Source organism: Gastrolobium bilobum, unplaced genomic scaffold (genome assembly GCF_033153095.1).
Source record: "Gastrolobium bilobum isolate Gb01-03AN ecotype WA unplaced genomic scaffold, APGP_CSIRO_Gbil_v1 utg41169, whole genome shotgun sequence".
Classification (NCBI taxonomy): Eukaryota; Viridiplantae; Streptophyta; class Magnoliopsida; order Fabales; family Fabaceae; genus Gastrolobium; species Gastrolobium bilobum.
Window position 1 is genome coordinate 79,626 of NW_026897122.1, and position 27,784 is coordinate 107,409.

At 32.5% G+C, this 27,784-nt stretch overlaps 1 protein-coding gene across 1 annotated transcript; it reads left to right on the forward strand.

Moving 5' to 3' along the window:
- The first annotated feature begins 9,570 nt into the window (after positions 1–9,570).
- On the forward strand, positions 9,571–26,541 carry LOC133304375 (FKBP12-interacting protein of 37 kDa-like). The gene is made up of 14 exons (XM_061504409.1): positions 9,571–9,708; positions 9,791–9,830; positions 9,901–9,983; positions 10,091–10,158; positions 10,264–10,300; positions 12,120–12,207; positions 12,349–12,413; positions 12,503–12,580; positions 14,962–15,009; positions 17,791–17,844; positions 18,574–18,735; positions 19,446–19,515; positions 19,954–20,009; positions 26,086–26,541. The coding sequence occupies exons 1-14, from the start codon at positions 9,682–9,684 to the stop codon at positions 26,242–26,244; spliced, it is 1,035 nt and encodes a 344-aa protein (XP_061360393.1). The 5' UTR covers positions 9,571–9,681; the 3' UTR covers positions 26,245–26,541.
- The last annotated feature ends 1,243 nt before the right edge of the window (positions 26,542–27,784 follow it).

Below are 27,784 nucleotides of genomic sequence, written 5' to 3' on the forward strand. Positions count from 1 at the left end.
TGCGCTGAAAGGGTGTGAAAATATCCGACAATGACAAATATTTTCTGGAATTAATGTGCAATAATCAATTAGTTATTGCATGCCATTAGGTAGTAAAATGTGTATGTCTCTATAGCTTTTCAATTTCAAACTTACAAGTTATTGCCACTTAAATGTATCTAAGCTTATGATGATACACTTGACCAATAAGAAAGAACTGAGGTTAATAACTCGTAAGATTGAATTAGTCGAATTAAATTCATTTCGCATGTCATAGATAAACTTTTTGATTAATTTTGTGGTTTAATCTTCAAGCTAGCCTTAAAGACTATGCCACCTACAAAGCTAATGGGTAGATTCGCAAAGTAATTAGTTTAGAAATTTGATTCACACGGCTGATTAACACAATAGTACTGGTTAGTTGAAAAGGTATGATTTATCAAAATATTGATGACGTATCATAAATTCGTTATTCAAATTAAGGACTTTGGTGTTGTCTCACTTTCTAATTTTTTCTATAAAATTAAGATTCACGTTTTCCTCCTCTGACCTGTTTTTAGTATAACAATTTTAACTTTGGCCATCTATCAAATAATCATACATGGTAATTTTGTTAATCAATCTAGATTGTAATATGTGGTAAACAATTTGTCTTATTATTAAATATGTCACAGAACAGAATTTCGTTAAACTTATAGTTATTTAGAATACAATAACTATATCCGATGATTTAATTCACTTAATATTTAATATCAGAATTTATTTAATATATGGTATGCAGTCATGTTAAAAATTTAATAACGAGAGTTTTGCTGTGGTCCCATCCGATTCATCTATAAAATTTAATCATATCATGATATGATCCAATGATTTATCTTCTTTTTATTATTTCAGTTTTAATGAAAGAAGGCTTGCCCATGCAGGCATATGAAAATGTTAGTAGGTTAATAACCAAAATAAAAATTGAGAGAGATGTTTAACAGAAAGTCAATATTGATAGGATTATTTCCATTTGAAGTTTTATTATTATTATTATTATTATTATTATTTGGGTAAAAGATTTCTCCAGGAAATAAGTTATCTTAGATAAGGTCAAAACAATGTTATTTTGGGGTAAAAATCAACATATTTTTGTAATTTTAATATATTATGTTATAGTCTGTATCATTATATTTTTTTAATCTTATAATCACAAAACGACATCGTTTTGAGCTCACTGTAAATAATTTTATCTCCAAATTTTTTCCGTATTATTATTAACGGTTGTTCGCTGGCTAATCGGTCTATAACTTTTTTACCATTTGAGTCTAAACTTATTTGTCTGACCTAGAGATAGTGAGAGATCTTTCACATTTGATATTCTGCATTTCAGTAGAGGCTTTTTTCTTTCTAATGTGATAGAAAAAATGTCCAACCCGCCACACTATAATATGGCTGTCCTGTCTTCTTCCATTATTATATAGAACTAACGACACATTTGAATTCGTAATTATATTGTCTTGATCACTCGTATCAAATCCCCAACAGCTCCACTTTATTGATGTAGAAGATTTATACGTGCGAGCTTATGCAAAGCCACATACCACATAATCTAGCCATAAAAGATGGCCATTTCCTTATACTAGTTATAATATTTTTTAATCTCAGGTAGCTACTTAAATGTTTTTTTTTTGTGATAAACTTCATGGATTTTTTATGGGAGACAATCATATTCACGAGGAGTTTAGAATCAAGGCTTCAAACTTCTCTCAAAGATAATACTAGAGAGAATCGAATATATGTTCTCACCCCCACCTGCTCAGTTCCATGCGTCAGTTGAGATACCATCTTTGATAACTACCTACTTAAAAGTTTTTTTTTTTTAAATATTTCAATCGATTTATTGCTTCGCAACTAATTCGATTCGGAACTGGTTCAGGATTAAGACTTTAATCTCTTTCCAAGAGTGATACGAGCAGATTCCAACAGTACACCTACTTAAATGTTAACTGTAGAAACACAGGCATTAATGATAAAGCAAGACAAGATACAAGTGATGTGTACAATGTTACCTTTGACGGAAAAGAGCAATATAATACCCCTATAAACGACCTTAGGGCCCTAGTGTCACAACCATGTCCGCTATAATAATAGTCAGATCGAATTCATACCTGAATGGATGCATTCAACAAAGATAAAATTTAACATTGCCGACCAACCCTAAAAAATTTCCCCAGACCAATCATAGCACCTATTTTATTTTTTGTCATCCTATGAACATTAAGAAAAGATTACTGAAAATAGAGACTATATATTAGTTTTGTATTAATTTGATGCGTTAGCCCCACGTGTGATACACCAATCCCACAGTGACACAGGGGTCCAAAAGTAGAACGCATATCACACGAGCCAATCACGGAAGAAGTGGATGCGGTGGGCACACCAAGACTAGTTTTTCGCCTTCTAATTATACCGCCACACATAGATCATTAGCTACAAGATATTATTATACTTAATAATCTATATCATCGACCATGTTTCATATGGCAGGGGACTCTTATATGGTAAGATTTGAAGAAAAGGTTGTTTGTCTTTATCCTCATGCAGCAAGTACAAACAAAAAGAATGTGAAGCATAATCCAAGGTAAAAATTTATTTGTTTAATTAGTAGCTAGGAGTTGATTGAGGATAATGGCCATACCTCCACCTTAGCAACACAACAATAAAATAATAATCATTAAATATACCCTAAAAAATAATAATAATTAAATGTACCCTAAAAAATAATATAAGTAAAGAATAATAATTAGTTCTTAAACCCATGATTACGTGAGTTGTTCCTTAAGAAGATTGAGTGGTGGGGAAAGGAGACATGTGAAATGAAAGCAAGATTTTCAGAAACAATATTATGTGTTTGCCATTGCCGAAGTGGATTTTACTGTGGAATGTGGTGGTTGCATGGAGAAAACGAGTGTCAGTAGAGCTATGTAACGGAAAAAGTATGCCTATATATCTGTTCTAGTAAAATCTAAAATCAAATTTAACAAATAAAATAATGTTAAAAGAATATATATATATATATATATATATATATATATATATATATATTTCAATAGGTTCATCGTTTTGCGACTAGTCCGATTTGAGTCGGGTCCGGGGATTAAGCCTTTAAACCTCTCTCAAAAACGATATTGGAGAGGATCGAACACATCTTTTCACTCCCCACATGCTCAATTACCTGGCGCCAAGTGAGCTACCATCATTTGGTATGTTAAAAGAATATGAATCCTTTCAAGACGAAAGTTATACTATAGATGCTGTATTCATACCTATTCGAAATGCAAATCATAGTATTCATTCTTATATGAATGAGAATAAAAAACAAGAGATACTCTTTTTCGAAATATGAACAAATGGAAGTTTAACTCCGAAGGAAGCACTCTATGAAGCCTCCTGGAATTTGATTGATTGATTTATTCCTTTTTTACATGCGGAAGAGGAAAATTAAAATTAAAAAACAATCAACACAAAGTGATCTTACCCCTTTTTACTTTTCATTACTTGTAAATAATCCGAGGAACTTGAAAGGTATAGGAACTACTAAAGGTACTAAAGAAACCAGAACAACAACTACTAATTCATCAGCTAATATATTTCCGAAAAGTCGAAAGGGAATGGTTCCCTGTCCTATGATTTCCATACAAAGAACACGGTGAGTAGAAATACCCTCCTTAACTTTGAGTCTGATGGACTGAATATCTTTGATAAGGAATCAGAGAAAAATACAATGACTTTTTCCAGGAAATCCCCAACAAAAAATACACAATATTCCCTCTTTTCGAAATCCGAATTCATTGGGCCTTTCAATACAATCAAATAGAAAGCCCCAAGGGCGCCATATTCTAGGAGCACAAACTATGTGATTGAATAAATCCTCCTCTATCTGTTCTTTATTCTAAGCCTTTGATCCTAGTTTCCATCAAAGCTTTCTGAGCAGTATATTTGATTTCTTTTCTTAGATATTCAATTATCTCTTTTTGCATTATATTGTTTCTGAAGCATTGATGTTTTGATTTCAGGCTAAGCGTCTTCCTTATGTAGCTATGGCCAGTCAAGCTCAGGGAGGAAGTTTCAAAGGCTCATGGATTGGGGAAATGAAGCAGGCTTCAGATAAAACAGTTATAATTAGTGAAATTTTGGAGGACTCCTTCCCCTTCTTCAAACTCCGATTCATATTTTTCATAGAGAAATCTTTGACGATTCCCGCTAGTTAATACATAAAGCCCAATAAGCATATCTTGAGTTGGTACGGAAATGGGATCCCCAATAGCTGTAGACAAGAAGTTCGTATGGGAAAATATAAGTAAACGAGCTTATACTTGCAGCAAAAGATAAAGGCACATGAACAACCATTTGATCTCCATCAAAATCTGCATTGAATCCCTTACAAACTAATGGATGTAAACAAATAGCACGCCATGAGGTGATTTCGAGCAAAGAGAAAAAATCCGAAATATATTTATGTATTATTCATATATATATTTAAATTTCTTGTGTTTTTTTATTTTGAATTTCATTTTTTTATGAATAGCTAAAATAGAATAGATAATCTAAAAAATAGAATAGATAATTTAGTTATCTAGATATAGCCTCTCGATCTGTCATTATATCCATAGAAGTAGAAAGAATTACAATCCTCAACCCTCCCAAAATTTTAGGAATTAGTTGATAATTCAAATAGATTAGTAGACCAGGTGTACTGATTCGTTTTAATTTTAAAATAATTTTATATGACCCTTTTCTATTTCTTCTATATCGTAGAGTTAAAACTAAAAAATATTTGTTGCTTTTCCTATGTAGGATTGGCAAAAAAATTTATAATTCAATAAAATCTAAATTTTTGCGAGCAAATCTTTACTCTTTCATTATCAATTTAAGATGTAACGCTCAAATCAAATTAAACCGATTTGAATAAATTTAATACTATATATATGTTTTTTTTTTCTCCTTCGCTGTAGTTTTCAAAGCTCCAAAATAAAATAAAAAATAAAAAATAAAAAATAAAAAAACGGAACTTTATCTTCTGAATTTTAATCAATACTTTTAAGCAGTTCAAATTATATGCATACTTTGCATAATAATTGGTGGAAGTAAAAAAATTTGGGTTTACTTTTTTCATTTTATTGGAGACAAGTTTGCTTTCATGCAAAGACATATTCAATGATGGAGTCCACTATTTTAATATTTTTTTTTTAAATTGCGCATTTCTTGATGGATGTATGGCAAAAGATTGTTATATGCAATAACATAAGAGTTGTATTATCCATTTTTTATTTTTATAGGAAGTTCAGTCCTTATCTAATGGGAAAATGGGATAAAGGAGCTTTTTCTTTTGTTGTGTCCAATTGCAAGCCTGGCCAATACACATCATGTAAAATGCCCACTTCTTCTTTTGGAACTACAAAAGGCCCTTTATAATGGTTATGGTTAGGGAAGGCCCAGGACTCATTCCAAAACCGAGGAATCAAGGGCCAATCGCTCAGGCCATAGGGGTGACCCAGAAATATAAAAGGCAGTAGTGCACTAACCCTAAACATTTTACATGATGTATCTTGGCCAGGCTTGCAATTGGCCACAACAAAAGAAAAAGTTCCTTCATCCCATTCTCCCATTAGATAAGGACCGAGTTTCCTATAAATAAATTTACTTCCACTAATTATTATGTAAAGTATGCATATAGTTTGAAATGTTTACTTGTCAGTTGTCACAGTACATTTTGGCGAAGCCTTGAGGATTGAAAGCTCAATTGGAATTTACCGGCTGAACAATTTACATAGATGTGAATTTCTGGTTGACTTATGCTTCCTCAGTTATGTTTTAATCAATATTTTTCAAAAAAAAAAAAAAAACACATTGTAATCAATAATACTGGAAGACCAATCAAGCTATAAGATGTTGTTTGCATGGCCCGACAGAACTTTGAAAAAATATTACCCTGTTCATTAATATTCTTCTTTGAATTTTTACCAAAGAAGTATCTCCACAAAAAGAAACACTGTTAAGAGCTCGTTTGGATGAATTTTTATTTTTAAAAAAATTGTTTTTTTATTTAAAAAAAGTTATTTTGACATTTTTATGAGTATTAATAAAAAAAATAGAACATAAATCATTATCTTGAACCAAACAAAACTCTTAATTTTTTAAGTAAAACTTATGCTAAAATATTTAGGAAATAGTTTTAGTTAAAATTTTGTTTTTGAGAATAAAATAGGATGATCTAAACACGCATTACTTTGTATTTTTAAATTTTCCGTGGATGTTATAATTATGTATTTGCTTTCAAGGGGAAATATATAGGAATCTTGTATATCTTCTAAAATACCCTTCATCAACTTTTGAAAAATAATAATCAGGACCACCTATGGTGGTTCTTTTGGAATGTCAATTTTAGTGAATAATTATTCTTCAAACTTGGTTGAAATAGTTTATGAAAATTGAATATTTAAAATTTTAAAAGTTATTATTATGGTTCATAAAACATAATTTTTCCTCCCTCTCTGAACTCATAAAACATAGATATTTAAAAATATCTCTTCCACATATTACACATTTACACCAACAAAAAATCTCATACAATAATGATAGCGGAGGTGAAAGCGATAAAGAGTGAATGAATAATGATGCCTTTTATATTTTATTAAAGCGAGGAGAAGCAAACGATATTAACCCAATTTATTTTCATGCTTGATATATTGTAATTGATTAAAAAAAATAAAATAAAAATATTTATGACTTTGTAGGCTAAATAAGGTTGATCAAGTATAACTCGAGCCAAACTGGGGTTGACCCAAAGCCAATTTGTTCGAGCCTAAAACGGCAATGGTTACCTTAAAAAAAAAATGGAGCTCAATAGATAAGTTAAATTAATTTACTCTTGTATAAAAAAATAAAATAAATTAATTTACTCATCTTTTATATAATATAATTTTCAAATATAATATCAATATAATGCCTTGCATGTGTTTGAAGGTTTTTTTTTTTTTTTTGTAAATGTGTTTGAAGGTTATTAGGTAATAGATTTATTTTGAACATATTTTGAAAATCAATCATCTCATATATTATTTAGTATGATCATATTATGTAATAGAATTTATATTATCTATGAATAAATTAACGGTGATAATTTTATAATTTTTCGTCTCAATATTTTTTCTCTCTCATATTTTATCATAATTTGATTCACCCTTTATGATTATATCCTCTTACATAAAATTAGTTGATTCCCATAAATTTTAGATTTTAGGAGGTGTATTGGATTGAGATTTCAAAAGATTTTAATGGATTATTTTTGGACAAAAAAATCCGTTAGTATTCGATTAGGATTTTAATGAATTGAAAAAAAGTCACGTGGTATTCGATTAGGATTTTAAAGAATTATTTTAAAATCCGTCCAAATTCGTTGGTATTCAATCAGGATTTTAAACAATGGAATTACAATATCGTGGTATTCAAAAATCCAACGATTTTAATGAATTTTCTATTGGTGTGGATTTCGTAAGACTTTTTAGTGAAAAATATAAATAGGATGTCTCTCTCACAATCTCACCTCAACCCCTAGGATTTCCTGAGATTCTTCTGTTGCAACGTTTTCTTCTTCCTTTGGCAGGTTGACTGCTCGAAATTGGGTTCCGCCATGGAGCTTCGTCAAAACTAAAAAAAAAAACATATTTTTGAGTGATTTTCATCACAAAACAACCCAAAAACAACAAATCAGCGAGATTTTAATATAATCTATTTCAAAAATAACATATTTTTGAGAAATTTTAGAAGTTTAAAAAGTGATTTTTCAAGCTATGGGTCGTGATTTTTCTTGCACAAAAACGTGTGATTTTTGTATTAAAAACAATATAAAACAGTGAAAAATAATAGGAAAACTAAAACCTTCAAACCAATTTTCGTTTTACATCAATGAAGCAATATCAATTCAAAGAAAGATTGAAACTTTCATAATATGAACCCTATATTTCGTAACAATACATTCATGAACAAAATTCTTTCACTATAAGAAATGATTTCAAATAATTTTTGTGTCAATAGAAAACTAAAAACTTGTTTCTCAAAAGCCTCAAAGCAATTTAAGGTTTTAATGTATCGACTGAGCAAAATTTGAGAAATTTTCTAAACTTTCATGTAATTAAACCCAAAATTTTCTTAGAATATTCAATGAAAATATGCATATGATATATGGTTAGAAAACTCTCATCACGTAAAACAAAAACCCCAAGGTTTTCAAGATCAATTGCAAAAAATTTCAAACGAAATTTTATCATGAACTTTAGGTTCTATATACAAATTTAGAATTATTTTTATAATTAAAAAATTGGGTCTTATAATCATATATACATAACTCTGATACCAAATGAAGAAGATAATTTTTAACCCATTAAATATGTGAAAAACTGTTGTTTAGTAGTTTTGAATGTTTGTTAAAAATTATATTATGTTTTACTGATTGAAAAAATTATATTAAGTTTTACTTTTTTTTTATTAATTTCATTGCATTTCTTTGTTATTTTTTTATGGGGAATATTATACTTACAACCTATTTTTTTTTACAACGATATTTTAACCGTTGTTTTCCGTCAATCAATGGTTATTATTTTCACAAATCAAACTCATTAATTAATATTTAGCTTGGAAGTTAACCGTTGATATATGGTTATTATTTTTGCAACTCAAACTCAAACTCAAACTCATTGAGAAAATTATATTAGATTTTATTGATATGTGGAGAGTTGTTGCTTAGTAATTTTTGAGATAATTTTTAACCCGTTGTTAAGTTTACTTTTTTTTATTAATATCATTGATTTTTTTGTTATTTGTTTTTATTGACTCTTTTAATTTTGAATATTTGCTAAAAATTCATATAGTTTTTTAAAATCTTATAAATCCATATTGTCATTTCAAATCTTATGAATTCTATTAAAATCCTTTAAAATTTAATCTTATGAAATTTGATTGTAAAAAAAGTCTTTTAAAAAAGTCTATAAAGTCTCTCCAAATTTAAAATATCTTTTAAAATCTGTAGAATTTTTTATTTCAAAAAAATCTTTTAAAATCCTAATCCAATATACCCCTTGCTCTATGACTAATTTCACGAGGGTCCTGCACACTCTCGTGCTTACACAATTAGCTATGGTTAAATCATGATTGATTCTTTTTTGGAGAGACTATATTAAATTGGTATTTTATTTAAAATTTGCATTTTTGGGATTAAAAAAAACAAATTAGTTTGTTCGTTTTTCCATAGATTTTGTTAAAATATATTAGATATTCCATTATTTTGTTAGAAAATATTATATTTACTATTTTTTTATTACTTCTATTATCAAATCTTAATAGTTGATTTTTTTTCTGATTATCAAATCTTAATAATTAATTTTCGTAAATATAACGATTATAATTTATTACATCATATTTACTAATTAATTATTAAATCTTAATAAATTATAATAATTAGATTCACATAAATCAATAATAAAGATTTTACACTAAATATAACCTGCGAAAGACCTATTACAGGAATGCTCGTTAATTCACATTATCATAAATTCAAGAAACAGTGAAGGGAGGGTGCATTGGAATTTAGAAAATCAACATATTTCGCACTCCGAGCGTTAATTCCTTGTACTAGCTCTCGATTTTCTAGGGTTTTTGAAGTCGATGGCTTCCCCTACTCATTTCGACGATGTAATTCCTAACATTATCATCCCTCGCCATTTGCATTCTCATGCGTACTTTGCTTATTATTTCACTTTTTTCTCAAATGCAGGACTTTGATTTTGGAGGCGGATTTGGCGGAACGCATTCAGGTTTTGGTTTCTTTGAATTTTCAAACGCACATGCTATTGTTCCATATATTCTGATTGTTTCATTCTTCAGAAATTGATGCTAGAAGGAATAAGAGATCGTCTCCCGACTATGACGAAGAAGATTACGACAACGATCCTTTCCGACACAAGAAGGCAATCGTTAATCAATCTTTAATACTTGCTATATCAAATATTGCGGTTAATCAATGATTTATAGTTTCTCATAATCTAAACCTCAATTTGTGCTGTTTCTGATTAAGGCTAAATCAAAAGCTGAAGAAGCTGCTTCTGGTGTCACAACCGGAATGATCTTGTCTCTTCGCGAGAGGTACTTCTCAGTATAGATGGTGTGAAAAATATAATTATTGCACTCTCTTATGATTGCAGCTAACTGTTTGAGCCTAAAATTTTTCCGGGATTTTGTTTATGGCAGTCTTCAGAACAGTAAGGATATGCTTGCCACATGTCAAGTACGTTTTCCCTTTAACTATTGATGTTGTGTGGAAAGTATTTGAACTTCTGTTATTGTGGGAATTGAACTGTAGTTATTATTCATATGATTTTAATGGTTGGATTCATGCGTGGCTCACAGTGAAAAGACTTGTTTATTTTATTTTTATGTTTACACTATGAATGATTTGGGATAGAGTGCTCATGCATCCTTCATAAGTTAGAGAGAATTCCCATAGCTGAGCCTAAGCTGTTGCAGTTGAGTGCATAGTCGTCAAGATTGAGATCTTAAATCGTGGGATCCGGATGGATCGTAAGATCCTACCTTCCTAATTTTAGTCATAAAAAATAATATTTATACATATAAAATAACATTTAAATCATAACTTCATCCATAAAAGATAGCAAATATAAAAGACAACAAAATAGTTATCAAATGCGGATTGCGGCATGTTGCGGCCAACCCCGAAAAACGCTATAGCGTTATAGTGGGTTGCGATTGTGAAAATAGCGGAATAGATATATGACAGAAATAATGACAAAAAGAAACATTTTTTAAAAGCAGAGATAGCAAAAGTGACAGAGAGAGACGCGGATAGACTAAAAAACCCTTAAATTTTTTCTGTTACACATTTAAATTTAGGACAAAATTGACATTTTGCCTTATGGCAGCAATATGGCTGCAAATGCGATCGCAATGGCCGCTATTGCGTTTCGGTGCAGCGCGGTTTCTTGTGGCGAGGCACCGCAAAGTCCATACGGCGCGGCTCGCGGCGCTATTGCGGCGCAATTAACTACTATGCAACAAAATCCAAAAAGAGTTAAAGACAATTCAAAGCATTACCAAATTCAAATAATTCTAGTCATATTCTAACAAAACCCCAAAATTAATCCAAGGTGTTCAAATCAAATCATTTAAATCATAATCATCATCTTCTATGGCATTTTCTCCATCATCAGCAAGTTCTTTGTCAAAATTCGGTAACTCCAACTCCAGATCATCCATAGGAATTGGCCCAACCAAGTGTTAGTGATTTCGGATCGTGGGTTAAATGAATTTGGATACGGGTTTTTTTTGAAACGTTGAAATGGTGAGATCCTGCGATTGTACCTATTTTAGGATCTTCCTCTACGATAACACACGATCCTTCTCCATAAGGATTCTACTCGCGATTTCGGTCGTTTTTGGACAAAAAATTGTAGGATCCTATGATCGAAATCGGGATTCTGACAACTATGGTTGGGTGTTTTCTTTCTTTTTTTTCCTTACTGCTAAAGTTCAACATATGATGGTGATAGACCTGTAGGACATGTTTATGCTAGAAAAAAGAAAGAAAGATGGGCTGAGCAATAGGTGCTCAATGGAAGTGGTGGCTTGCATGTGTATGAAGGAGAGGCTAGAGAGAAATTGGAGAAAATGTGAAATTGCTCACTACTGTGAAGGGTACCAAGGGAAGAGTTTGTTGGAAAAGAGTGGAAAGGCTGTAACAATTGAGACAGCTTTCACATGTTAAGTGGAGAATAGAATCTGGTATGATACTAGAATTGTGGGGTAAAAATATAGAGGGGGAAGGAGGAGAGAGAAGGCAGGCAAGAATTGAGTGAGGAGGACAGGTTTGGGTGGGTTGTGTATTTGTTCAACTGCAGAATCTCCATGGTTATCTTCTTGTTTTTTCCTTCTGCATTTTAGTTTTAACAGAGGGCTACCTCTGCTTGTAAGGAAGGAGTTTGGTCTCCTCCTATTTTCAATCCTAATTTTCAGTTCTTGTCAGATAGTCTAGGTTAAGTTGTACCTTTTCCTTTCCTAATAATGTTAGCTCGGATTGTTACATATTCCAGAATGAACTTGAGGCTGCAAAATCTGAAATTCAGAAATGGCACTCTTCATTTCAACATGAACCTTTCATACCTTCTGGGACCACTGCAGGTTAGTTTATATTTGTTTTTTGTTTTTTTGCAAGTGACATATGTATTAATTAGTCAAGATCTAGTTCTGTTTACTGGTACTTTCTATGTTTTAAGTATATATTATATAACTGAGCAATTATTTTCTCTTTTTACCTTCTAGCACCCAAATTTGTGATTAATTATCTTCAAGCTCTGAAATCATCTGAAGAGTCTTTAAGAGAGCAGGTTCAGAATCTAATCTTCCATTTTCAAAATGATTCATTATACATTGATCATATTTCACTGATCCCTTTCACTTGTATATTGGTTATCAGCTCGAAAAGGCAAAGAAAAAGGAAGCCGCATTCATTGTAACGTTTGCGAAACGTGAACAAGAGATAGCAGAGTTGAAGGTATGTAGTATTCTGAAAATAAAGTTCTTGTTCTTTATAACATGTGTATTTGTTATATTACGTAGTTATTTTTTTATTTTGCATCTACCTAGAACACCAGAGTATATCCCTTTTTCCCCATTAGATAAAATATATCATGAACAGAATAACAAGAAATCTGGAGTGTGGTTGGTCTTTCTGTCTCACTCTCTCATATACACAGAATAAATAACTACATGTTTGTTTACAGTTCAATTTTGGGAAATAATCGCTTTTTTTTTTAACCTAAAAATTCTCTGATAGAGACCTCCAACACAAAGACAGAACCAACAACAGGGAACAGCGAATTTTGGCCTGGTAAACTAGATTTTTATATATTCATGGAATTTCAAAGAGACATTACAATCTAAATGACAGTGAAACAGTGACAACAATTACAGGGAAAGGAAAATTAACAAGTGCACTGGAAAACGAAATACAATGCAGAAAAGGAAATGATAACGTGAGACAATTCGAGAGGCCTCACACTCTCCCAAGGGTCCCAATTCCAAAATATATCCAAGATACCTCTATTGCTCCTCCTTTCCCTTATTTAACTACTCCAGCACCATCTATGTTGATTCCAACCCTCCTTCCAAATCTCAACTGATTTACTCATAACAAACCAAGGAATATTCTTTGCTGACTCAGCATTCTTAAGGGCAAGTGATCCACTACACCTGTTCCTACAATAAGCCTTCCCTATTGGGTTCCTATCATTCTCTTAGGAAGCTACCAAGAAAATGCTTTTTTGACCCTAAAATAAGCTTATCCAAAGTCCAAAACACGCACTTACAACATCAAATAACTATCTATACAATGTTTTTTTATCCCAGAAAAAGTTTATTTTTACAATATTTTGCTTTAGATCTTCAATGCTTCTTTAACTGAAGTTTTTGTAAAGCTTTGTATAATCTTAAATCATAAATGGTTCTATATCTCTCATTGACCTTGTTGGCAGTTAGAAAGCATTTGCACTGTTCAACATTGATTTTTTCTGTAGAAATTTTGGGGCCTGTTTGAATTGTGTCTGAAAACAGTTTTTTGATTTTCAGAACAAAAAAACAAAAAACCTGTTTAATAAGGCCTGTTTTGTAAAAATAGTTATAAAAGTTATATATTTTAGTTTATAGAATCAAATTTAGAGAACATGTCTAAGTTGTTTTTGTTTTGTGTTTTGACTTTTAACTTTCAAAACACAAAAAATACAGAAAACACCTATTTCTTTAATTATTCTACAAAACAATTTTAAGAATAAAAAAACAGAACACAATCAAGGCCCTTGAGCTCTGGTTTGGTTTCATTCAGCTTTTAGTACTCTTGTAGTATTGAACTCAATGCTATAGCCACTTAAATCATAACACGTGGACTCAGTTAACACCATTTATTGTTTTCTAGTGCTACACAAGACGGATCAAATGAAAAAAATAATCCATGCATTATAATTTAAATGGGTGTAGCACCGAGTCCTCAATATTGCCGGAGGACAAAATTCTGTGATAATTAATCACATGGACAAAAAATAATCCATGTATTATAATTAGTTTAAAAAATATTTTTAATATAATATATAAATTAATTTTAGTTTAAAATAATTAATTTAATAGTATTTAATTTAATACATTTTATATATTTTAATTCTATGCGGATTGTGAGGGATTATACTTTTTAATTTAATTTAATTGAAACTATTAGTTTAATTTATTGTTATAAAAATAATAACATCAAAATTATTAATAATTTTTTTAACTATTAATTATATAGTAATTAATTATAATTAATAGTATTATTGTGATTACATTAATAATTAATTAATTTAATATTAAATTAATAATATTTTTTATTATTAAATTAATCCACAATTTAGGTGTGTTTACAACATAGTCAGCAAATAATGAAGAATATAACAAGCGGGACTTGATAACGTAACGTACAAACCTTATAGTTAAAGAAAAAGTCAAGATAAGCTTGAAACTGATCCATTCTGACCATTTTAACCTTGTCATATGATTGTTACAAATCTTATCTTGATCAGATAGTTCAATGCTACTTGCATTTTACATACTTAATGGTTTATAGTTTGATCTTTTATTTATGGGAAAAATGTTTGTTCTTTTAAATGACATATAGTTGTGTCATTTTAAGAGAGAGAAAGACACAACTTAGTATTTTTTTATTTAAAATTTAAAATTTAAAAAGAAATCATCCACTTTCTCTCCTATGATTTCTATTGCTTGTGTCTTTCTCTCATTTAAAATGACATAATTCCATGTCCTTTAAAAGGATAAACACTAAACCCTTTAATTATTATTGTTTTTAGTTTTCTTTTTATATTGTTTATATTGATGTCTAAATTTTTCCAGTCTGCTGTACGGGACCTGAAAGCTCAGCTCAAGCCGGCATCAATGCAGGTACTGTGTACATTTGAGTGTTTACATGTATCTCTTGGAATAAATTTGTTGACCAATGATTCTTCATTCTTCTCCATGCATTAATTTCAGAAGGCCACTATAGTTTTCCAACTTTGAGCCATTTAAATATGGGCTTTACTTCTCTCATGTAGTAAGAGAGAATTTATCTTATGTTGTGAGACAAACAAAGTTGGACCCACCAATTTTTTTTTTAAAAAGAAAAAAGAAAAAAGAAAAAAGAAAAAAGGGAGGCACATCTTCTTATTTGAGTATAACATGAGAGATAAATCTCATGCAACATGAGAGTATAATTTCCCTATAAATATTTGTAAGACTATATTAAAAATATCTCATAACATCTTGATATCTTAGAATACATTAGAGTATCTTACATGATTTCTTGGGGATAATTTTCATTTTTCTTTATATTTCATGATTTATTTCTTTATTTAATTAGGATTTGGAGTTCAATATTAGTGTAGGTAGGGATTGGTGCTTTGTAACTTGTTTCACATCATAACACATCAAATCAATACCATGTCATATTATTTGGTCTTCATTCTCTCTTTTCTTTGGCTCCTACCTAGATCCCTACAATTTCAACATGGTATCTGAGCGGTGCCATTCTCTGTAACCTTCCCTGTCATTACTGTGCTGCTGAGTTCCCTAAATTTAGAGCTCTTCTTTATTTTCATGATTATTTTCTCTCTTAAAAATAGTTCTCTCTCTCTTGTCCTGTTTCTCTTTCGGCATAGTTTCCCTATCTCACCATTGGACTACTGTCAATGCTATTTCTCTCTTAGTTAGTGCACTTTTCTCATTCCATGTTCTCCAAAATCTTTAAATTGGTTCGTTCTACAGCCTTCTTGTCCTTCGCTATCTGACGAGTTTCCATACAACGATCACACCATTGGACTCTCCTCTAGATCGACCCATTCTTGGTGTTTTTTGGCCGAACCAACCTCATCTCGCCATCCAACGACTTTTCCAGTAACTTTGTTTTTCTTACCAATTCATCATATGGCGATAAATTAATGATTAATTGGCCATGATTCATACTAGTCTCCCACTGTGAATCATACTGATGGTGATTTCTCATATCTCACTGATGAGTCATGCTAACGATGAATTCTACATGGTTGTGTTGCACACCAGCCTCAATTTCAATTTCTTTTTGGGTCTCCTAAGTTTTCTTGTGGTTTGAAGCTTCCAAAAGTTGTTCTTGATGAATTTGGAGAAGTTTTATTTCTTGTTATGTATACTTTCTTGCTAAGAAATTTCTGTTGATGATCATTCTAGCGAAGTTTCTTCTTCCTTGCCATGCAACTTTGCAACTAGCTCTTCAAGTTGATGATTATTCCATCCATCTTGCCGAATTTCTGTCAATGTTCATCTCTCTAATCCTTGAGTTGCCTTTCTAGTCATGTTTTGTGGAGCCCAGATTATGTTGTTTGGTTATTTTTATTTTTTAAGAATCATTTGTAACAACCTTAAAGTTTAGTAAGCTTTAGCTGGAAGAGGAGTTTTGGAATATATGAAAAATATCTCATCATATCTTGATGGTATCATTGTATCTTATATGATCTCCTAGGAATAGTTTCTATGTTTTTTATATTTCATGATTTATTTCCTTATTTAATTAGGATTTGGAGTATAATATTTTTATATATAGGGATTAGTATATTTGTAGCTTGTATCACATTATGCAGTCTTTTTTCACTCATTTCTTCCATCCCTACCTAAATCCTTAGAATTTCAACAATATTGTTTATGACTGATTCCTTGCTTGTATTTCAGTTTTTAAATTGAATTTTATGTAAGTTTAGCAGAAATTTATGCACTATGTTATTAAGTGCTTAATTGAGATATCAAGTTTACCGCATGGACGATGAACTGCATTATTTGTTTGTTTGCAAAAAATTTATAACCTTGTTGATTTTTTTTTAAATTTCAATTTATATTTGTAAAGAGTTGTATTTTTACTTCCTGAAAATAGAGACACTGTACCTCAAGAAATCCACCTTTAGTTGATCTTTATTATGTTCTGTAGTAAATAAAGAGTGCAAAGTTCCTTGGTTGTAATTCTGTCTATACTCCTTTATTTTGTATTTTCCTCTTGTCTTTTGGGTCATTTGGTTCTTGCTATTATATGCTTCGGCAATCTGGTTGTTTACAGTCCTTTGTATTACATAGAAAAAGCTGTAAGGTTGAAATGATAAATTTTCCCTGCTCCTTATTTTGTTTTTTCTTTCTCTGTCGAACAATGCTATAAAATGCAGGAGGCCAATTTTATCTCTAAACTGTTCACTTTTTTTGGTGGGTCTTGACTGTCCACTTATTTGATCTTGTATACATACTAAAAAGGGGTTGGGCTGTAGAAAAATCACAAAATGCCTGTGTGCTTCTTTCTAATTTAATTTGTTTAATAGAATTGTAACAACCATGATACTGACTTTAGGGATAGATCCTTCTAGGATATTGCTTCTTTACTAACGTACTAAATTCAATAGCTGTCACAATGCGGGATTAATATACTACATTGAATTTGATAGAGGAAACTTTGCTGTACTTTTACAATTTAATTGTCAATGCTGTTTTTATGATTGTGGTATCCTTGTTTATATCTTTATTTGCTCAAGTGTATTGCTTGAAACTTTAAAGTTAATCCTGCTATGCATTTTGGCTGTATGTTGTGGAATTCTTTTTTTATTTTTTTTGCTTTTTGTTTAGCACTCTCCAACATGGTAGTGCCCTATTTTTTCTTTGCTATTTAATTTGCAGGCAAGGAGGTTGTTACTAGATCCAGCTATTCATGAAGAGTTTACACGATTAAAGGTTTGTTATTCAACCTTTTTCCGACTATAAAGTTTGGTCTTCTGACAGATATGGAACTGGGGATTATGTGTCATAACTCTGGTTGTACTAGGAAAATATTATTCCAAGTTGTCATCATAGTTTTACGGGAGATATAATGAAGAATAAACATCTTGTTATCCTCTATGATAAACAATGCTCTACTTATTTCATAATGGTAGTTCCTTCCTTTGTTTGCTGGGAGAACTTATTAAGAGACTTTACTACTTTGCATGTAACAAAAATGAAATGGAATCCGTTTTATTTTTTTTTAATAAAAGGGAAAAATGGGTAGATAACCTTCTAGTTTGAGTATGTGGTACAAAAACAAACCATGGATTCAGTGGGGATAACTTCGAGGGTGATGTTTTAAATGTATAAATGGGGTTTTAAGCTGGCAATTATTAGCACTCACTCTTCATATTTCAGTAATGAATCCAGAGGGTGCGTAACTAGGCTTCCGAAACGTGTTTAGTTTTTAGACATGTCTAATATGGATGCCTTATAGCCTAGAGTTAATTTGTCTTGATTGCTTTTTCTTGAGGCTTAAGATAGTTTATTCTTTTACATGATTTCTTTAGTTTATTTATAGGTTACATGTATTCATTTCCTACATATATTAGCCATTTGTTTTTGTACTTTATTGACATATTATTAACATTGGTGATTACTTCTTTGAGAGTTTCTTACGATAGTTTGATCTGATCATAGAATTTAGTTGAAGAAAAGGACAAAAAAGTAAAGGAGTTGCAAGATAACATTTCTGCTGTAAATTTTACTCCTCAAAGCAAGATGGGGAAGATGCTGATGGCTAAGTGTAGAACCCTGCAGGAGGAAAATGAGGAGATTGGGAATCAAGCTTCTGAGGGCAAGGTACGCTATCTTATTAGCTGTGCTTCCAACTGTAATTTTTTCTTTTTTTTAACTCATTCATTTGGGAGTTGGTTTTCTCCTCCCCTCATTTGGGAGTTGGTTTTCTCCTCCCCTCATCCCACCCCAAGTTATTACACAAATATATATATATATATATATATATATATATATATATATATATATATATATATATATATATATATATATATATATATATATATATATATATATATATATATATATATATGGGTTAAGTGAGTATCAAGTGACTTGATGTAAATTAGGTCCAGTGTACTATATTCTCCCGCGAGAATATAGTGCACAAAATTTTTTGCCTATGTTCTCCCGGGAGAACACCTGCAGAACACCATTGTAATGTTTTTGCACTATATTCTCGCGGGAGAATATAGTCAAAATTCACTCACTGGACAGTCCAGTGACTGGATTTTGGATTTTTCGTATATATATATATATATATATATATATATATATATATATATATATATATATATATAGACAGAGAGAGAGAGAGAGTTATACACATATATGATGCAGCAAGTTTGTGAAATGTTAAGTTTATGGTATTTAGTGACTGGAAGTAATTTTACCCATGTAGTAACTATTACCAATTTATTTGTCTTTATTGGTTGTTATGAATTGATGCTGATATTGTCTTCTTTTTGCTCCTTTTTTTTTGTCTTGGTGCACAGATGCATGAATTAGCATTGAAACTTTCATTGCAAAAATACCAGAATGCAGAACTCAGAAGTCAATTTGAAGGTTAATTGTTGAATGATTTCATATCATTATGTTTTGGCATTTTTTTTGGTAAACTATGTTTTGACATTCTAATCCTTTGACCCTTTACACCATTGACTGCTAGTTTCCTTTGTTACCTTATCAGGTTAAAGAAGTTCATTTATAATCATGTATTAATATTCATTCCAAATATACTTATGTATATGATAATAATATTATTGTGTGGACTGGAAAACTAAATGTTTGAAGTATTAAATAGTATACTATAGATATTGTTATGAGTGAATGTGCTAAACTTTGGGTGTTTTAACATGTTAAATACTTGTTAGGAGGAGTTTTTTATCCATTTGTCTATAAAATTGGAGTTTGTGGAGATTGAAAGTTATGCAATTGTTGATCTATTATTATTTCTCTATGCATAGCAATTTGTGCAATCTTAATACTTCAAATTTACTACAGGGTTGCAGAAGCATATGGATGGATTGACGAATGATGCAGAAAGATCCAATGAAATGGTTTTTACTTATCCCTACTCTCATATTTTAATTTTATTTAATGATTTCACTGCATGTTGACTTCTCCATTATTAGTTATTTGTTTCTTTTTAAACACTGTTTGGGAGAAATGTAGATAAGTATTGTTGTAGGAAAGAACCATTTAGGACCGACCTCAACATAACTTGTGTGTTGTGAAAAGGCTTATATGACAGTCACTAACGCTGATATGGAATAGATAAATGCTTACGTTGATTAAAAAAATGTATATGGTATACTGATATGGATGAACAATTAAACAAACTACAGAGGAAATAAATTTCTAATGAGTGAAAATGTTAAAACCCTAGATGACTTAGAATATAAATTTCCTTTTTTTGCTTACATATATGCAATTAAAGTTCTAATTTTTAAAAAATTTATCCTTAATGAGAAAAATTGTTGTCAAATTCTTCCATACACAATTTTTGTTGCAGATGTGAAAGTTTTTAATAGTTTAAGTTTTTTTAAAATTGTCAAAAATAATATAATCATTTTCTCAGATATAAATATAAAAGTTCTGAAACCTTGAATTTTAAAGGAGGATGGTTTTATGTGATTAATATTGTTAAAATATGAAAAAATGTTATTTTTTTCGATTGATAAACACTGATTTACAGTGATAGAGGTATATATACAAGAGTAAATGAGAAAAAATGGATAAGAATGACTCAGCAATGAGTCATCAACCCTATCCTATCTAATCACTAATTAATAGGAAATAAAAGTGAAAAAATTCTAATCCTAATTTCCTACACTCCCCCTCAAGTTGGGATATAAATGTTGATCATTCCCAACTTGCCAATCAGGTCTTCAAAGGATGGTCGGTGTAGGACCTTAGTGAGGATATCTGCAGTCTACTCTTTGGTAGAAATATACCATCATCTAATTCTTCTTTGATAAAGTGGCGATCTCCACATGTTTTGTTCTGTCATGGTGAACTGGATTTTGAGCAATACTAACTGCAACCTTATTATCACAATACACTCTAACAGGTAGGGAAAAAGAGATCTTCAATTCCTCAAGGAGTCTTCTTAACCAAATTCCTTAACAAATACCATGTGCTAGGGCCCGAAATTCTGCTTTTGCACTGCTCTGGGCAACAACTGTTTGATTCTTACTTCTTCAGGTCACAAGATTTCCCTAGAGGTAACGTAGGTACAATATCCTGAAGTGGATCTTCGGTCCAATGCAGAATACAGATCCAGCCCAATCAGCATTTGTATATATTTCAATCATCCTCTTGTGTCCTCTTTTAAAGAACAATCCTCGACATGTGATGTTTTTGAGGTACTTGAGGATTCTATAAACTGCACTTGGATGTTTTCCCTTAGAAGAATGCATGAATTGACTAACCATGCTATAACTGCAAATGCAATATCAGGTCGAGTGTGAGATAAGTAGATCAACTTTCCCACCAACCTCTGGTACTGCTCTCTGTCAACTTCTTTCCCATCTTCGATTCCAATTTACTATTGGGTTCAACAAGCATTCTTGTCTCTTATAACAGGTCTAGAATATATTTATTCTGTGTTAAGGAAATTTCTGCCTTAATACGAGCAACCTCTATGCCAAGGAAATATTTGAGAGATCCAAGATCCTTCAGTCCAAACTGTTTAGCTAAACACTTCTTCAAAGAGCTTATCTCCTCACAATCATTTCCTGTGACAATTATGTCATCAACATAAACAATGAGAATAACAATTTTACCACCGTCAGAGTGTTTAAAAAATAAAGTGTGACCGACTGAGCTTGGAGGAATCCTCCTCCCTTAACAATTTGAGTAAATTTCTCAAACTACTCTCTAGGGGATTGTTTAAGCCTATAGAGAGACTTCTTCAACTTGCATACTGAACCGTCTCCATTTTCAAAACTAGGCAATGGATCCATATAAACTTCATATAAATCACCATTCAAGAAGGCATTCTTTACATCTAACTATTGCAAGGGCCAATCAAAGTTGGTAGCAAGTGATAGTAGAACTCAGATAGTGTTAAGCTTGGCAACAGGGGCAAATGTCTCCTGATAATTTATCCATGAGTCTAAGTGAATCCCTTAGCAATCAATCTGGCCTTATACTTGTTGATGCTATTATCTCCATTGAATTTTATTGTGAACACCCACTTGCAATCTACTATTTTCTTTCCCCTGGGTAATGCTATAGACTCCCAAGTTCCATTTTTTTAAGTGCATCCATTTCTTCAAAGACAGCCGACATCCAATTTGGATCATCAAGGTCTTCTTGGATATCTTTTGGAATCTTCATACTATCCAAGACTATGTTGAAGGCATGAAAACCTGGAGATAGTGAGACATATTGAGAGATAGGATGTGAAGTAAAAGACCTGGTTCCTTTCCTAAGAGCAATTGGCATATGCAAAATCCTCATAAGCATGTCGGGTTGAATCTAGATTGTTGGAACTAGAAGCCGAAGTGGTATCCTGGCAGTGTAAAGAGTCTAGATTATTTACATTTTGAGGAGGATGTCTCTGACTATAAACCAACAATTGTTTCTGCTGATTATTGTCTCAACCTTTTTCCAATTGCTCATCTCCCCCTGTTTCCAAATGTGGTGAGTCCTGTGATGAAGGGATGGATAAGGGAAGAGGTAACACTGAGGGTTCCCAAGACTGGTCTTCATCTAGAAGCTCTCCCTAAAAAAAAGACTGAAAAAAAAGATTTACTCTCAAAGAAAGTGACATCCATGGAGACAAAAACCTTTTAGAGAGATGGAGAATAACATTTATATCTCGTTTTAGTGGGAGAGTATCCAATGAAGACGCATTTGTGAGATTTGGGATCAAGTTTGGATCGTTGGTGTGATGGAGCATGGACAAACACAACACATCCGAACAATTTTGGAGGAAAAGAAGATATACAACTAAGAGATGGATAGTTTTTTAAAAGACATGATAGTGGGGACTGAAACTGAAGGACACGGGAAGACATTTAGTTGATATGGTAGGTGGCAGTTAGAACGACTTCTTCCCCCCACAAATATTTAGGGACACTCATGGTGAACATAAGAGCACGAGCAACTTCAAGAATGTGCCTATTCTTTCTCTCTGCTACCCCATTCTGTTAAGGAGTATCAGGACATGAACTCTGATGGAGGATGCCTGATGAGACAAGTATTCACCAACGATAGAATTGAAATACTCTTTACCGTTGTCTGTTCGAAGAATTTTTATGGAGGTGCCAAATTGAGTTTGAACATGGCATGAATTTTTTGAAAACTTGGACAGTATCACGACTTTTCTTCGAGAAGATAGAGCCAACACACTCAAGAACGATCATTAATGAATGTTACGAACCATCTCAAGCTAGAATATTTTTTTACAGAGATGGATCGCATATATCACCATGAACAAGAGTAAAAGGGAAAGATTCTTTATATTTCCTTATAGGATAGGATATGCGAAAGTGTGCTAACTGACAGATGTCACAAGAAAAGACACTGGGTTTTTTATGGATAAAGATATTTGGTAACAATTTTTGAAGGTAATTGAAATTTGGGTGCCCTAACCTACGGTGCCATAACATGACATCACACCACTATTGGAAACAAAGAAAGGATCATTTTCAGCAAAAGTAGCTTTATTCTCCACATGATGAGATCCTTAAAAAATGTAGAGTCCTCCTTCTTCTTTAGCATTGCCAATCATCCTCTCCGATTCGTGTTCCTTAAAAACACAACCATGCACCGAAAATTTTGCAAAACCACTAAGCTTTGTTGTCATCGTACTTACAAAAATGAGATTGCATGCTAAATTAGGAACATGTAGGATAGAATTTAACACAATCTTCTCGAAGAGTTTGACCCTTTCTCTACAACTTGAGAAAAACTTCATCTGTTATTTTGACCTGAGAATTCCCATATCATGGATTATAGGAACAAAACAATGTTGGATTACCTGTCATGTGATCTGAGGCCCCAAGGTCAAGTATCCATCGAATAGTACCATCAACATGAAATGCAGTACCTTGTTTAGCCACAAGGCTAGATGGCACATTGGGTTGAGGGCTCATAGATGTCGTTGTAAAGCTGGTGGAGGAAGAAATCGTGCAAGCTTCCCTTTGCACCTTGGCAAGGTCACCTCCTGGAACAACAGTAGGTGGTTGGTAGTTATTGCTACACTTGAAACAAGAAGAGTACCCATCCACAAACTGAATGAACCAACAATAGCATTCATATCTTTAGGTACAATATCTTCATGATACATCAGACAACCTGCCATGTGTTTTCCATGGCAAGGATCACACTTGGCCATCACTAATATGAGAGAAGACGAGGTTACCTAGAAAAAAAAATGTTTCCAATCACCGATTTGAACCCTAGAACTGATAGAGGAGAAGGAGACGAACCGAACAACACTAGTACGGACTAGAACATGAACCATCACGACGACGCGTGGCTTACACGCGCGAAGAATAGCCGTGAGTGGGCAAGCGTGAGATGGACTTGCAGTGCTGTTTTAGGCACGTGGAAGCACGTGGGCTGTCAGACTATGGTGGGCCTACTTGGAAATTATAGATCAGCTTGTTCTGATTCCGGTGGTATAAGTTTTGGCCAGTAAAGTCGCCGGAAATATTTTCCGGTGGCGGCTGACGGTGGTGAATGACTGAGATTCAACCGGTTTTGGCCTTCTAGAGTGACTGGTCCCCTTACTTTGCTTTTGGGGCTTTGTAGGAAGAGAGGACAACTTTAACAATGGCTAGACTAAGTTTTCCGGCGATGTGCCACCGGTTTGATGGTGGTTGTGGTGGCTGAGCTTTCTCAGGACCAACATGCTCTTGATACCATGTTAAAATATAAAAAAAATGGTTTTTTCTGAATTGATACACACTGATTTACACTGATAGGGGTATATATACAAGAGTAAATGAGAAAAAATAGATAAGAATGACTCATCAATGAGTCATCAACCCTATCCTATCTAATCACTAATTAAGGAAATAAAACGAAAAGATTCTAATTCTAATTCTAATTTCCTACAAATATGTGAAAAATAAAAAATAAATTATGATGGCTTGTCAATTTATTTATGCCATGTTAATGTCTTAAAGAATTTATGATGTTTCATTGGTAGAAATTAGGCTTCAGGTTTTATAATATAAAAGTCTGCAAAGTTAAAATCTTTAGAATTATATCCCACTGGGAAAATGTTTTCCAAGATAATTTTCCTTGCTGAAAATATTGTATCTGAAAGGCTGTATTTTGGATAGCGTTATTGAAACCAATTCTGCCCCTCAGCTTTATTAATGATATTTGGAATTTTGGATAGTGTTAGGCTTGTGTTCGTATTGTATAAATGTAGTTTGCACTGTGGGAATGCATTTTGAATGTTTTACCAAGTTTGGGTGTAAAATTGAAAAGGATGTTTACATGTCTTGTTTCTCGGAAACCCACATTTGAATAGAAATAAAAGATTGTTACTTTTGTTTTAAGGTTATGCTAGACGTTCCCTCTTTGGAGTATTATTATGCTAAAATCGTGTTCACATTTGTAAGGTGATAGGGCCCAGATACTTGTTAGTTAGTATAGTTATTGAAGTGAAGTGGTTGGGTAGTTAAAGTTGTTGGGCGTAGGGAATTAGCTTAAACAATAGGAGGGGTAGAATAGCGGGATTCATATTTGTTAGAATTGAAATTGGAGCAGTGACTCACTTGTAAGAGGGGAAATCTTTTGTTAAAGGGGGAAACTCTTGGAGGAGAATTTTCTCCTCGTTTCTGTTCCAGTGATCAAAAGGGGGCGAACCGGAGCAGTGGTAAAACTGTTCCTTCATGATTGAAAGGTCATGCATGGGTTCGAATCCAGGAAACAACCTCTTTGCAATTATGCTAAGGTAAGGCTGCGTATAAAGATTTTCTCCACCCCACAATCGCTAGTCGGATTTAACGAGAAGTGGTTTTTTTTTTTTTTTTTTTTTTTTTTTTTTTTTTTTTCTGTTTCAGTCATCGATAACATATTTGCATTCATTCTTTCTTCTCTACTGTCTTTTGGCTCTCTCGTGGGTTCGTAGCGTGAGTAACCCAACTGCAATGGTTTTTGCTGCAGATTCTTATGTTGCAAGATAAATTGGAAGATAAGGATCAGGAGATTCAAAGACTGAAAGATGAGTTGCAACAAAAAAGCTTCATGGAGGACGAGAGAACAGATGCAGCATCTAATAGGAAAGATATTGATGAAATCATTCCTGCCGAAGATGCTAGCTAATATCGGTAACGGTTGGTTCATTGTTTAGTTGCAACAAAAAAGCTTCATGGAGGACGAGAGAACAGATGCAGCATCTAATAGGAAAGATATTGATGAAATCATTCCTGCCGAAGATGCTAGCTAATATCGGTAACGGTTGGTTCATTGTTTAGTTCTTAAGGATAGTTGTATATTCTTGTATTAAATTCAATTTATAATTCGAATTTTTCTTGTCAAATGTGCAATTGTGAATGTGCACGAGGAATGGTTTTGCTGCTGCCCAGTACGTATGGGGGATTACAGTCCTCGTTGCTTCTATGGCACTTACAATAATTATAACTTTTTACAAATTGGAAAATTGTTTGAAATGTAGGTCGTGTTGCCAAATCAGGAAATTATTCATTATTCAAATTGTCGATAAAATAATCCATCTCGAACCTCAATTCGCATGCGTGAACTCTGAAATAGCTCTAGGCGTAAATATTTTATATGGTGATGACATTATAATGGTGCGTTAGCATGGTAGGCAATTCCCTGCGCGAAGCTGCATAATCGGTGATCATATCATCAATTTCAACGTTTCGCTAACTACAAGACCAGTCCAAGCCAACGTTGCCGATGCTTGCAACTGGTTGAATAAGTTATAGCAAGCCCTCGATCGGGCTGGCGAACTCTACATGCAACGATCGAGTGTAGCAAGTGTAATGGTGGCAGCACATATGTTCAAATCTGAGCCATTGAAGATTTAACCTAGTGTTTGTGGGACTCAAATTCTAGGGCACTGTTCTGTCAATTGGCCAGATGACTAATTTTGTGGTGAAAGGGGGAAGTTACTTATTTGAGTACTACACTAAATCCAATAACAGCATGACAGGCGAACTGCATACTTATACCAATCATCAGATTAAATATAAAATGTTTTTAATCAATTTTTAATCAAATAGGTTTCAGCCGCTGAGAATATTATTATGAGTGTAAGGTTCAAATTTACTTTCAAAGAAGAAAGGGCTGTACTTATATTTGTTTAGGATTTTCTGGAGTTGTTTCCTTGCGAAGATAAATTTCTCCACAATCTGGCTGAGTGGCTGAGACAATGTGCAAGAGAACTTAAATCACTCGACTGAAAGCTACTCACTCTACCAGTCAGCATTAGAAAATTTCCACGAAAAAGTATTTTAAAAAAGTTGTTGACCACGAACTAATAATAAAAACCAGAAAATTAATGGAACATTGTCGTCATATTCGTAATTTACAAGTAATCTAGAGACTATCATGTTACTTCCCAGGTCCTACCGAACTGAAGAGATACTGCGGGAGGAGGGGAAAACTAAACAGGATTTAACTTTCCACGGTACTTTTACTTTCATGTCACATATGGGGAAGGCGGAAAGCCTAGCCTGAGTGGCTCACCAAACAAAGTATTTAATCATGTTATTGTTCCAAGAATGTAAAGCATTGCAAGTTTGCAACAATAACCATAGCATTCTACAATTCAAGTTGTCATGTTATAGCCTTATAGGGCAATGAACTTCTCATGCCTAAGGAGAAGAATTTTTTTTCC